Below are 14,516 nucleotides of genomic sequence, written 5' to 3' on the forward strand. Positions count from 1 at the left end.
TTCTGGGTAATTACCTCCGAAATAGCTATTGCTCATTATCTTTCAAATGAGATCAGAAAAATTGCTATATGTCCTAAGACGGCTGAGATATGAACGATCAAAATTTGCATGTTTTTAGTAGGTGATCCCAAACTTTTGGCCGGCAGTGTATGTGTATTTTTGTTTTTCATTTGTTTTAAATTGTTATTATTTCATTTGTTTCAGTTCGAGTATAATTATAGATTTAGTATGAAAGCTTGAAACTCATAAGCAAATCAATAAGAATAAAGTTCTAAGAGCTCCTTTTCTCGAAATTTGATTTGATAAACTTAGAACAGAGATTAATTTCTATATGGAAATTAATCAATCGAAACTAGAAATGATAATGAGAATAGCATAAAAGAATTGATTATGAGAATACGATATTTCCGAATCAAGATTCAATGAAATATTTCAAAATAGTAATAAAGTATCAGAGTTTCAAAATCATTTTTAAATTCATAACTAATCAAACGCTTTCTCAAACGAATAGTTCCAAAATGAAAACCATTCAAAATTTGTTGTGAGCCTTGTGCTGATCTGAAGAAGATCAGGAAAAATAGATAATCAAAAATTGTTTTCTCTATTCTTTTCTATCATGTGTATTATTTTTATTTAAAAAAAAACAGATTCCTTGAAAAGTTCGTTAAACAGATAATTTCAAACTGCCAGATTACACAAATTACGAAATTTATCTTTTGATTTCCACCTTTTTTTGCATAGGTTTGCAAATTGTTGTATTAAGGGATAAAGAAATAAGTGTTTTGAGAAAATTAGTTAAATATATTTGCTATTCATCTCTAATTTACAAATTTTTCAAAATACATTTGATTTAGTTCAATGAAGATCAAGGGTAACAACTCCAAAAATCCCATAAAATAGGCACGAAAAAGCTTACTCAGCCTCGCCTCATCATTTAAATGAAGTACGTTCTATGCAGCTCAAAATTTAAGTTCTTATTGATACTTTCAAGTTCCAAAACAAGTCTTGATAATCTTCTATTCAGCTTCCAGCGGCCTTTTTATTCAGCTTCCAAAAAATCGTAAAATGAGCAAAATATTCTCTCTCTATCTCAATGGCACCCTCGGCATCGGTCGATATCACCTTCTCTTGTATTTTACTATGATCAGTACATGGTGCCGCTATGATGCCAAGCATTGGATTCCAAACTCCACAAGTTGCTCAATTGCTTCTTTCCTACATTTTTCACATATATCGCATCAAAATGGTCACTCAAGTACCAAATTACTTACTAAAAAAAACCTCGCCCGGCTTAAGGATCGACCCCAAACCTTCGTGGTGAGAATCGAACACGCTACCTTTAGACCACGCCTAAATGTTGTTCCAACTGAAACTAAAACTCGCAGTGGTGATGTGATATTGAAAGCACCTCAATGTACTTTTTGTGACTTAGTAAATCCCGTTTTGAACAGTTTCGTGCCCTTTATGTGACTTAAGTCCCTTGCAACGTACATATAAATCACTTTTGTAACTTTCCAGGTCAATAATGAGTACATATAGTTAACTCATAGGAACTGAGCAAAATTAGTTAAATTCAATGTACATATCAATTACTTTTGCAACTTTCAAGTTTATTAATGAGTAGATAAAGTTCACTCAAGAGAACTCAGTTGATTCTCTTTGTCAGCCAATATGCAACTTTCAAAGCCATCATTCAAATAAATATGCGACTTTTGGTTGGTTTTGAAGCGGATAAGAGTGTAGCAATCGAAATACCATGGTTGAAATATTTAAAGGGGGTCTTCATTTGTTTTTTTTTAATATTGAGTGATTGTTTTTAATGTTAATGGGGTAGGCACATATTTTCCATACAAAATCAAGAACTAAGATGTCTGCTGTATCAGATAAATTTACATTTTTTTTAAACATTATGAAAAGTAATAAATCTATAGAAACTCGAAACACTAGAACGGCAAAAACGGCAAACGCATTTGTTTCCCCACAAACCGCTCGTTACACAACAAACTTGCGATGTGATTGCTGAAAGCTCAAAAACCGCAGAATCCTCGCGTATCTTTCTCAGACGGATTACCTGGCGTGGCAAGGTTGAGGACTATGCGAGAAGCTTCGAAACTTGCTCTCCAGTATTGAGACGTTCGTTGCAGGGCATTTGCTGAATTCTAGCAGAAAATATGTCTTCGAGAAAAAAAAATCGTACTGCACAAGATCTAATTAAGCGGGAACGCGTTTGCATATAATCTGAAAGCTCAGCTCCAGCAAGATAAACTCCACAGTAATTTATGGTTCTGTTTATCTACCTTTGTATGCAAACTGTTTTTCTACCCCAGAAGATATTAAGCCACCACACCGATACGATACGACGCGGATAGTAGTGCTAGTGACTGATAAAGTTGATATCCGTTTTTTGTTTTGCCGTTACCTTTCCCGAAGATAGAATACTCCGTAGCTATAAGAAGCTTTTCGAGCGCAACCGGAAACGCAAAATTGCTACCAATTCATCAGCACCGGAAGACTGCTGAAGAGTGAGAGCGAGAAATGAATCGTGCAGTTTTAAGCCTCAGCACTTGAATCGTTCTAAATTTTCAGCCATTAATTATATTGAGCAGTTTTCACACTCGAATAAAAATGCCGTTTTTAAACATACGATAGTAAATGAATGAAATTGTCTAGGGCAGTGATCGGCAAGCTTTTGAATTTCCAAGTTTGAAAGTGCCACACTTCATTTCATCCTGAAATCGTGATCACTTAAACGCATTCTACCTTGACGTAAATTCAGTATCATTATTTATTTCACAACCTACAACACAGATTTTTTATGCCTTTATGGCAAACAGACGATAATTTATTTTTTTAAATATATTTTTTTAAACGAATGTAGCTTAGTACTTTTTGCCAAATTTGTTTTGTGACGTAAAATTACCTCTTTTTATTGACTTCGGAATATGATCAGTTCTTGCTGAAATTTGACATGTGGCCTTCTAGTAAGCTGGTGATCAATTTTAGCTTGGAACAAGTGAGAATTAACATGTTTTATTCATCCTATAGATACTAAGATTAGTACACTGCGGTTCGTTAAACTTTCCAACAATTCAAACGTAGCTGTTTTGGTAAAGTAGCTATGACTTCCTGAATTTTGTCCGATTTTGTTTTGAGTTGTTGTTTTGAGTTGAAATTTCATGGAAGATCAGATTTTTTAAAGGTTACAATCGAGTCTAAACAGTTTTAGACGATGAAACAAAATTGATGAAGAAAAAGGCTCTTTTCTTTTGTTTTTCAATCAGAAATTCACAAGTATCAACAGTTGATAAAACGCAAAAAATCTGTTCAGATGATCAATAGCAAGTTTATTCGTTTTTATCGATTTTAACATAATGAGTATCAATTTTAAGCTAAAGAATGCACTCAACAACGCCTGAAGCTTCAGATCGTTTGACTGATTTTTACTTAAGATATGCCATTTAATTAAGAATTTATCTTTTTAAAAAGTTGATTGATCAAATTATCTTTTTCATGAAAGTGGGATAGTTTGTAAAGAATGTAACTCCTGCAGTATTTCATAAATCGTCATAAAACATTCAAATCACATTCAAATGCAGACTCCGTTCGTTTTTGGCAACATTAAATTTTTTTCATCATCCGATTTTGGCACATGTATCAAAATCAAACGGTTTTTAGAAAGAACTTTTTTTTTATAGTTTTCACTAACAGGACCAATATAATTTAGACAAACACCAAAAATATACTTTGACGTTCTTAAACGATGATAAAATATAACAACAAAAACATTTTTTTTTATTCATGCAGTACTCAAAAATGACAAAAAGATGAAACTTTCATAAAATTAAAAAATAAAAGCAAACAAAAGACTGAAAATTATTGAAAAAAACTGAAAAATAATAAAAAATGTAAACAATAGAAAATATTACAAAAACAACTAACATTATAAAAAAACAAAAGTGATAAATGCATCAGAAACATGATAAAAAAAAACTACTGATATTGGTCGGAAATTGACAAAAAATTATGTTAATGATAATAACAACAGTTTTTTGTAGTAATAAGTAAAAACAAGTTAAAAAAAAAACCGCTCGGGGTCTGTATTAACCAACAACATTTCAACTGAAATTTTGTTTGATAAAATTAATTTTCATGGAGTTATAACTGTCTTTTCTGGGTATTAAGGGGCTAATTAAAGGTTGCCAGAATATTTATAGTATCCGGGCCGGAGAATTGATTTCATAATTGTCGACCAAAAATCCGGGCAATATCCAAAAAACTTGAATAAATCCTGGCAAAATCCGGGCTTTTTGTGTTAAATATCTGGGCAAACCCGAGTAAAACCGGGCGATCTGGCAACTTTATCTCAATTACACTTTGTTCAAATTCAAATGTCTTACCCGATGGCAGATTTGAACTTCTGAAAAAAAAAAAATCACGTGGAATAAGTAGTATTTGAGGTCATCCAATCTGCGTTCAAATATTTTTAAACGAGTTCAATTGATTTTGAAGATATGAAGATAGATTTTTTTTTAAATAATGAAATTTTCGACATAGTTAATTACAAATGATAAACATTAAATTAAGGACGGCTCTAAGAACACCAAATATTAAAAATATTTGATTTTCTTAAAACCACATTCAAATTATCTTCGGAATAAAGATAAATTATTGAAAATCAACATTGAGTGCAAAAAATACAAAGATTCTAAATGGAAAACATTTGACTAGAAACAGAAATTAGTTCCCAAAATTACAAATTAAACCACTGACCATATTGACTCGATTTCGACAGTTGGAGACAATATTCGGAAAATCGCTCAAGAAAAGCAATCAGGATTCGTATCAAGCTAGAATACTTACACCTCCGAGTGCTGTGATACGCACGTGGTGAACGTATCCGTTGAATATTTGTCGAACATCAACACTAACTAGATACATAAAAAAATACCATGCCCCATCGGGGGCTACCGTTTCTATTCGTCACGTGGCTTTTCAAATGTGATCGACATACTTGATGATAAGTTTTGAACGTCGTTCCCACAATCATTCAATAACGCCTATCCTCGCATCATTGTTGATAATGTTCGTTATTGATAGACGATCATGAATGTCTCAGAAGGAAAATTTGAAGGAATACCAGGACCACATGTTGAAAAAAGCCGTAGCACATGCTGGACAGTTCATTACGGTTACTTAGTAATGATTTTGTTCTTCTACGCAAAGTGAAAAATAAAAAATCATATTGTAAACTTTACGCATCGCTCAGAACTGAAACACATCAGTTGTGATCCTAGAAGGTTGAAAACCATCAAGGAAGGCAATCACCATCGAGACGTTCGTTGCTGATAGTCCGCGTCCTTTTTTATCATATCATGTTTTGCGGGAATGTTTCAAATACAGAAGCGTCGTTGTCATGCATGATTGTTTATATAATTTGGTTGAAAAAAGAAAAATTGACTGCTTCGATTTTTTTGCTCTGAATGCAGTAACACATTGCTGATCGAAAATGATTGATATTCGGAACATTGGTTGGAGAATTGTACGCAATATCGATTCCAGAGTGCGCATTGATCGATTTGAAGAAATGCTATCCCAGTTAGAAAGTGCCACCCAACTTTGGAAAAATAGGCAATTTCAACAATAAAATCATGCTTAACAGGTACGTTATGGCTTTTGTTGGGTGCGAACCCACTGGGCACCAACGATAGCTGTCAACCGAAGGTGCAGTGGCCTGTGAGTGCCCCAGCATCTGGCGCGTCATCGTAGCTTTATAATCAGTTCTCTGAAGATACTTGGCATCGTCACACGCGTATTTTATATTTGTATCCAAACCGTTTTTAATAAAGTATAATAGTTTGTAAACGTAAACCTCTCGTGTTCTCCCTCGTAACAAACTGGCGACGAGTCTACGGAAAACGTCGTGTTATTTCTCCGTTCCGCGAAAACCCGGCAAAAGTGTAATTCTCCATCGCCGTAAATCAACGTGGTTAGCAGTGCTACAAAATGGCTACCAATGGACCGGCAAGTATTCCACCGTCGGGTCCATCGTTCCAAGAGACCATTTTGCACATCCTCAACAATCAGAATAAGCTGATGTCACAGCTCTCGGACCAAATCAACATCATCCAGAATTCGGTCCGTGGCACTTCGAGGAATGAGCTAGTGTTGGATTCATTGGCTAGTAACATCACTGAGTTCGTATACGAACCGGCGAATCAGTGCACCTTCGACTCGTGGTTTTCTCGTTACGCGGATCTCTTTGAGAAAGACGCGGCACAATTGGACGATGCCGCCAAAGTACGTCTTCTTCTTCGGAAACTCAACCCAGCGGCTCATGAGCGCTACACGTCATACATCTTGCCGAAACTCTCCAAAGAGTTCTCCTTTGACGCAACTGTCACGAAGCTGAAAGCCATCTTTGGAACACCAGTGTCTACTTTCCATCGTCGATATCAGTGTTTACAAACAATCAAAGACGAAAACGAAGACTTCATCAGTTATTCGTGCAAAGTGAATCGTGCTTGTGTGGACTTTAAACTGCAAGAACTCAAAGAAGATCAGTTTAAGTGCCTAATTTTTGTGTGCGGGTTAAAAGCAGCAAAAGACTCTGATATTCGAATGAGACTGTTGTCGGAGATCAATGAAACACATGATATCACGTTGGAAAAAGTAGTGGAGGAGTGTAAAAGTGTTTTGAACCTGAAACAAGACACAGTGCTAATTGGAAATCAGCCATCCACCTCCACCTGTGCATCGCAAGCTGTTCGGACGGACCATCAGCAGCCGAAAAGTCGGAAATTCGACGAGCGAATTCCCAGTGGCAATCCGAAATCACCGTGCTGGGCTTGCGGCGGGATGCATTTTTCCAACGAGTGCAATTTCAAAGTGCATAAGTGTCGGGAGTGCAACAAAGTAGGCCACCGTGAGGGTTACTCCGCCTGCTTCTCATCGAAAGCCCGACCGAAGCAACACAACAACAAACAACGTTTCAGCAAAAGTGAAAAGCGTTACAACAAAAGTGTTTCTGTTGGAAGCGTAACACACGGACGTCGTTACACACAAGTGGAAATCAATGGGGTTCCAATTCAGCTCCAGCTCGATTCAGGTTCCGACATAACAATAGTTTCGGAAGCGAATTGGGCCAAAGTCGGGTGTCCCCCTACAACCCCACCTGATTGGGCAGCCAAAACAGCATCCGGAAGCAAGCTAAATTTAACAGCTATGTTTTCGGCAACCATCAGCATTGGCGGCGTGAAGAAGCGGGGTAAGTGCTACATGAGTGGAGCTAAGCTCAATCTGAATGTGTTGGGGTCAGATGCTATGGATCAGTTCGGCCTTTGGGATGTTCCGCTGTCATCCATCTGCAATCTAGTGAACAGCCAAGAAGAAGACAGTGACATCGCTGAACTCAAATCAGCTTTCCCTGATGTGTTTTCCAAACGTATGGGACTTTGCCAGAAAACACAAGTGCATCTTACCCTGAAACCTGATGTCAAGCCCGTGTTCAAACCGAAAAGGCCTGTTGCATATAGCATGGAAGAAGTAGTGGAAAATGAACTTCAACGTCTCCAGGATCTGGGAATCATTACCCCTGTTTCCTACGCCGATTGGGCTGCGCCCATTGTTGTTGTTCGAAAACCGAATCGCTCAATTCGGATTTGTGCTGATTTTTCCACCGGTCTTAACAATGCACTAGAGCCCAATAGCCACCCACTACCATTACCCGAGGACATCTTCGCCCGAATGGCAAATTGCACCATCTTCGGGCACATCTATTTGTCCGACGCATACCTTCAGGTGGAGGTGGATGAAGAAAGCCGGAAGCTGCTTGTCATCAACACCCACAAAGGACTGTTCCGGTTCAACCGCCTTTCTCCGGGAATAAGAACTACTCCCGGTCAAATCCAGCATCTTATGGACGCCATGCTCAGTGGTCTGCAGCACACCTGTCCGTATCTCGATGACATCGTGATTGGCGGACGTAATCGGAAGGAGCTGAAACAGAAAATCTCCTTGGTTCTGCAAAGGTTGCAGGAGTACGGATTTACGGTGAAGATAGAAAAGTGTCGGTTTTTCATGAGTCAGATTCGATATCTGGGTCAGCTTCTGGATGCCGAAGGAATTCGACCGGACCCGGACAAAATTTCTGCGATCACCAACATGCTCCCTCCTCACGACGTCCCCACTCTCAGGTCTTACCTGGGAGCAATTAATTACTATGGGAAATTCATCCGGGAAATGCGCACATTACGTCAGCCGTTAGACGACCTGCTCAAGAAAGGTACATCGTTTCGATGGTCGGAGGAATGTCAGCGCTCCTTCGATCGTTTTAAGGTTATCCTTCAGTCCCCACTCTTGCTCACCCATTACAATCCGGCCATGGATATTGTGGTTTCCGCAGACGCTTCGAATGTGGGCATTGGAGCTCGGATTGCGCATAGATTTCCTGATGGTTCCGAGAAAGCAATCTACCACGCTTCTCGAAGTTTAACTCCCGCTGAAACAGCGTATGGCCAGATTGAAAAAGAGGCTTTGGCCCTGGTTTACGCTGTTACTAAGTTCCACCGTATGATTTATGGAAGACATTTTATTCTTCAAACGGACCATAAACCGCTTTTAGCGATTTTTGGGTCCAAGCAAGGCATCCCGGCTTATACCGCCAACCGTTTGCAACGGTGGGCCCTTACAATGTTGCTGTACGATTTTAAAATTGAGCATGTTTCTACTGACCATTTCGGGCATGCTGACATTTTATCTCGCTTGATTAATAACCATGTTAAACCTGACGAAGATTTTGTGATTGCCTCTATACAGCTAGAAACGTCTATCTTCACAATCGTGGATCAGTCGGTTGAGTTTCTGCCGGTCACATACCGAGTGATTGCCAAAGAGACTGAAAACGACCCGACTCTACAGAAGGTGCGGCAACATATCCTCAAAGGCTGGCCGGAAAACAAAAATAACATCAACTCCGAACTTCAACCTTTCTACGTTCGGCGTGACTCTTTTTCCATTGTTCAACGTTGCCTCATGTACGGAGAAAGAATAGTGATCCCTAAGACGCTCCAGCAGCGTGTGTTGAGCCAGCTTCATAAGGGTCACCCAGGAATCGATCGTACTCGGTCCATTGCTCGAAATTACGTGTACTGGCCGAACATCGATGACGACATCACCAACCTAGTACGCGCTTGCAAGGATTGCGCGTCAGTGGCCAAAACTGATAAGAAAACATCGCTCAAATCTTGGCCAATTCCGGAAAAACCCTGGCAGAAAGTACACGTAGACTTTGCAGGCCCCGTCGATAGTACTTACTTCCTAGTGCTTGTCGACTCTCTTTCCAAGTGGCCCGAGGTGGTAGTAACCAAGCGGATTACAACAACGGCCACAATTGAAATTCTTCGCAACATCTTCTCCCGGTTTGGCATGCCGGAAGTGCTGGTGTCAGACAATGGCACACAATTCACCAGTGAGCTGTTTGAAAAGTTCTGCGATACAAATGGCATCCTACATCTCAAGACGGCTCCCTACCACCCGCAAAGCAACGGACAAGCCGAAAGGTTTGTCGACACGTTTAAATGCACCGTGAAGAAAATTCGAGCAGGAGGGGAAGGACTTCAAGAAGCTATCGACACCTTTCTGCTCTGCTATCGAGCGACACCTTGCCGGAGTGCTCCCAACGCAAAATCACCTGCCGAAATACTACTGGGCAAGCGTCTCAGAACATCGTTGGAGTTAGTTCTTCCGCCCAGTACTTTTGGCGAAAGCAACTTCAAGCAAAATCTGTAGTTCGACAAAAAGCATGGAGCGAGACCAAAGCATTTCGAAGTCAAGAGCAAAGTCTATGCCAAGATCCACCATGGCAACGATTGGAGTTGGATCTCAGGTGTAGTTTTGGAACGAATAGGTAGCGTCCTGTACAACGTGTGGCTCCCCGATCGTCAACAATTGGTTAGATCTCACAGCAACCAAATGCGCAGCCGTTTCGACGATCATGAACCGCAGCTTATCGATCACCATGAGTTGGTACCATTAGATTTGCTCCTCAGTACGTGGGGCCTAGCACCGAACGCTTCATCGTCAGATTCGATCAATCCGGAAACCAGCCAGTCAACTGTTTCCGGTGTGGAACCAGTCTCCGATACTCTGGTCGAGCTTCAACGTGGGCTAAACAGCGAGAACTGTCCGAGGGTACCAAGACATCGTGGGCGAACTACCGAGGTACCGGAAGCAGAACTACAGCGTCGGTCAACCAGGAACCAGAAACTTCCGGTCCGTTATGAACCCTATGCTCTCTACTAAAAGGGGAGGTGTTGGGTGCGAACCCACTGGGCACCAACGATAGCTGTCAACCGAAGGTGCAGTGGCCTGTGAGTGCCCCAGCATCTGGCGCGTCATCGTAGCTTTATAATCAGTTCTCTGAAGATACTTGGCATCGTCACACGCGTATTTTATATTTGTATCCAAACCGTTTTTAATAAAGAATAATAGTTTGTAAACGTAAACCTCTCGTGTTCTCCCTCGTAACAGCTTTGTTTGTCAATTTTACAGGAATTAATCATAGAATGAGATTTTCATACTTATTTTAATACCATTTTATACATTAAACATGCTTTATCAAATCTATATCAACAACTTTAACTAGAAGATTGAAGCTTTGATTCGAGTTTTCAATGATAAAATGTATAAATTGTATGAGAATGCCTTTTTTTTAATAATTGAAGGAAATTTATCACACTCATTGAATCATTTTAGTACGGCTCTATTTCCAATATGGGTGAGTGGGGAATCATGGGCCACTTTTTTTTTCGTTGTTCCATAACTTCTTTATTATAAAAGATGAAATGAAAATAAAAAATGGTATGGCTTTCTACATTTTCAAGGTATCATAATGTTTTTTTTCTAATTTTTAATAAGTTATTTTTCCCAAATTCTGACTGTTTGAAAAAAGCAATATTTTTTGAATTTCGAAAAATGGTGGGGAATCGTGGGCTACCAATTCCAAATTGACCAAATGACATGCAAAGTTTATGAGTTGACTCAAAACTGTGATTCCCTAATTCATTTCGTTATTTTATAGCAATTTCAGATGATGAAATAAAAAAGAGAGCTGTGTATGATCGCATAGATTCTAAAACCTGGCTCGCGAACGTATTGGCAAAATTTCTTATATAAGATGAACACAATATTTTTCATAACTCTTCATTTGGCATAAGAAAAACGTATTTTAAGTTCTGAATGTGTATAAAAACATAAAAATATAGGTGATTCAAGATGCGTGGCCCACGATTCCCCACAAGCTATGATTTGCAAATTGGTTGCGTTTGTGTGACTTATTGATGTTTCATCAAAAATTCCTTTTCCACATGAAAGATCATGACAAAACTAAGATCATAAAGCGTATGAGCATATTTATGTTATGCACTTTAGGTTCCCTATCGATGAAATTAGTGGGTGTTTTTTTAATTATGTAAGTAAATTTTTCTAACTTTTTTTTAGCTTGATAAATAAAAGAAGCATATGATGCGTATTTCAGTCAACATTATATAGAAATATATGCTCACGCAAAGCGACGACGATGACAGTTGGTTTGAGATTTTTATCTCAACACACATCTGAGATATTAAAAGTGGCCCACGATACCCCATTCTCCCTCATAAATTTTAGACTTATGTTTGCAAAGGTTTATTTTTTTCAAAAGAAATTAAACTTCGTGAAGACATTCAAAAAGTTGAATACTTGAATAGTTCTTGTCTAAATTTTGTGATAAATTTGGGTTCGCGTTTCAAGGTATGGTTTGGCCAATGATCTCAAAGTGAAATTTCATCTTTTTACTATCACAACCTGTATTGTCAAATTTAGGACTTTTAAGCGCAAAATATTTTTTTTTTTTTGAAACAGCATTTTCAGCAGCAAAATATTGTTTGTATATGTGTCACATGTGCCAATTTTTCAAGCTCAATAGATAGCGGTTTTTATGAAATCGATTTTGATATAGTTAACAACACAATCAAAAGGTGTTCTAGGTGTTGAACGTTGTCATAAAGCTTTTGGTTTTATCTTTTCATTGTTTTTTTTTCAAATATTTTCAATTTACAAAAATGACCATTGAACTTTTCATACTGAACTCAGAGAAATCGATTCTTATTTTAAATTCGATTAATTTTAATAGGTCTTGAAAATCTTTTAATTTTTTTTCATGATTTGAAGTGATATTTTGTAATTCGATTATCAATTATCAGAATGGTTCTCAAGTTCCTTTTTTTTCCTTATTTAAACTTCAAATCATATATATATTCTAGGATAACGTTCTTTAGTGGACCTCAGAATTCAAACTCGAAATTTAGAACTCTGATGTTGTCTTCCGATTCTGAATTTCTATTCCTTATTCATTCCAATTTTGAACTTTTTATTTTATATTCTGATGGGTCTACTTTTTGTAAATTTATTTTCAGCATATCGGTGAAAATCTTGGAGTAAGAAAATCATATTTGAAAATTGATAAAGATGGATAGAAAAATTGAGAGAAAACATACAATTGTTAAAAAGAGCGAACGAACATTCTTGCGAAGAAAACTTATTAACGCACACAATACTTTAGCCTGCAACATTTCATTATTGAGCAGAATAGAGAGATAAAAGTCGCACTACCTTAACCTACACAATGAGTCAATCGAGAGAAAAAATATTAAAATATGAAGATAGGTATTTCTATCCAGAATTAATTATTATTAATTTATTTGTGAAATTTGTTATATGTAAATTTGTAATTCGAAATTCAAATTTTATTTCTTATCTCTGATATTTTCCAGAGCCTTGGATTCAGACAACAAATTTGATTGTTATTATGACATTGGTTGTTTGTTCTGAAATTTATCTCTGCTTCTGATTATTGATGTTAGATTAAAATTGTCAGAATTTTCTCGCGCATATCCGAGCCTACCGAATACGAGCTAATCTGTATAAAAACCTATCAAAATTCGGGCATTTGATTTTATATTTTCTACCCAAAATTCGGGCCATATCCGGGAAATTTGATGAAAACTTAGGGCTTTGTCGACAAAAATCAAAAAGGAAAGCACTTAAAACTTTTTTTTTTCGATGAAACTTATCAGCAAATATTAAAGCGTATCATAGGCTTCCAAACGCATCGTTAAGGGTTATTAAAAAAAATCTTGGTCAAAATATCCATTTATGGACGTAAAAACAAAAAATATAGCGATTTTATTTGAGATTTCTTTTGATTTTGCAAATTAAGTGAATAAATCCGGGCATTTTGAAACAAAATCCGGGCAACCAGGCCGGACCCGACTTTTCCCAAATTTGATATCTAATAATTGGGCAATCTGACAAGCTTTAACATGGTGCAATCGATGGAGAATGGTTGAGAGATAAAATTCCTACTGAACTTGTTTTTCTAATCCTTTGTATTTCTATTCTCTCGGTTTTTTTTCCGAGGATATTTCATCATGTTGAGGGAATCGAAATATCAATATTTTAAAAAGATTTCAAATCACGAGACCAGTTGAAATTTTACTTTCATAACATTCCCTTATCGATTATATCATGCTGTTGAGTTACGGATGAAATAAGATTTTCCACGTTCAAATGTTGATTTACCAGAAATTCCCTCAAAGGGTTTTAGGTTAAGCTTACCAGATTGTCCGGTGTTATCCAGGTTTGTATGGATATTTAATACAAATCTTGGGAAAAGTCTGGTATTCTATTCGGCCAGGTTGTGCGTATTTCGTTAAAAAAGCCCAGATTTTGCACGTATTGATTCCCTTCATTTGCCAAATCAAACAAAACATCAAAGTGTGTCATAAAATTTGTCATGTATGCGTTCAAAACGAAATTTTTTGAGCATTTTTTTTAAAAACTATGATGAAAAGTTTTTTGGAAGCCTAAAACAAAACGACACGATAAAATATTTGTTGATAAATTTTTTTCAAGTTTTTTTTCTTGATTTTTGCTGAATAATTCCTGGGTTTTGGCCAAATTTGCTCGGATATTGCCCGAATTTTTGGTTGACAATTTTGAATCTAATGCCTGGATTTTGCATGGTTTTAAGATAAAATAGCCTGGATTAGTCATTCCCGGATAGGTGCTTGAAAAATTCTGGCAACCTTATTTTAGGTGTATTTAATCCGATAGGCTAAATATTTCAAAATTAATGAATGATAATGATAATTGATCTTTCTTTCAATTAATATGGTTCGGTTCATGAAGTTTGTAAAATTTGTAAATCATCTAGCATAAATTTACGGGTGAGCTTGCCAGTTTGCTCGGTTCTATCCGGACTTGCTCGGGTATTTAGCAAAAAAAAAAATTGAACGGTCCGACCAGGCCCGGATTTTGTTGTTTAAAAAGCCCGGTTTTTGCCTGGATTATCTTACTGTATTTGCAAAAACGAAGAAAAACTTAAATCCAACAACTTTATTTTTTATCCTTGCTATTAAAAACGAAAGTTTTTGAACAAGTTTTGTCAAAATAAACATGGACGAGTCTATAGAAGTCTA

The 14,516-nt window shown here is 37.2% G+C and overlaps 2 protein-coding genes across 5 annotated transcripts in view; one reads left to right on the forward strand and one right to left on the reverse strand.

The window, feature by feature from the left end:
- Positions 1-14,516, reverse strand: part of LOC129744793 (uncharacterized) — a 158,177-nt gene that overhangs the window by 142,489 nt on the left and 1,172 nt on the right. The window lies entirely within an intron of this gene.
- On the forward strand, positions 6,004-9,786 carry LOC129742325 (uncharacterized protein K02A2.6-like). The gene has a single exon (XM_055734215.1). The coding sequence runs from the start codon at positions 6,004-6,006 to the stop codon at positions 9,784-9,786; it is 3,783 nt and encodes a 1,260-aa protein (XP_055590190.1).

The sequence above is a fragment of the Uranotaenia lowii genome, chromosome 2 (genome assembly GCF_029784155.1).
Source record: "Uranotaenia lowii strain MFRU-FL chromosome 2, ASM2978415v1, whole genome shotgun sequence".
NCBI classification, from domain to species: domain Eukaryota; kingdom Metazoa; phylum Arthropoda; class Insecta; order Diptera; family Culicidae; genus Uranotaenia; species Uranotaenia lowii.

What these genes read in the sequence shown, in the direction of transcription:
- LOC129742325 (XM_055734215.1), top strand. Translation starts at nt 6,004, where the DNA reads ATGGCTACCAATGGACCGGCAAGTATTCCACCGTCGGGTCCATCGTTC.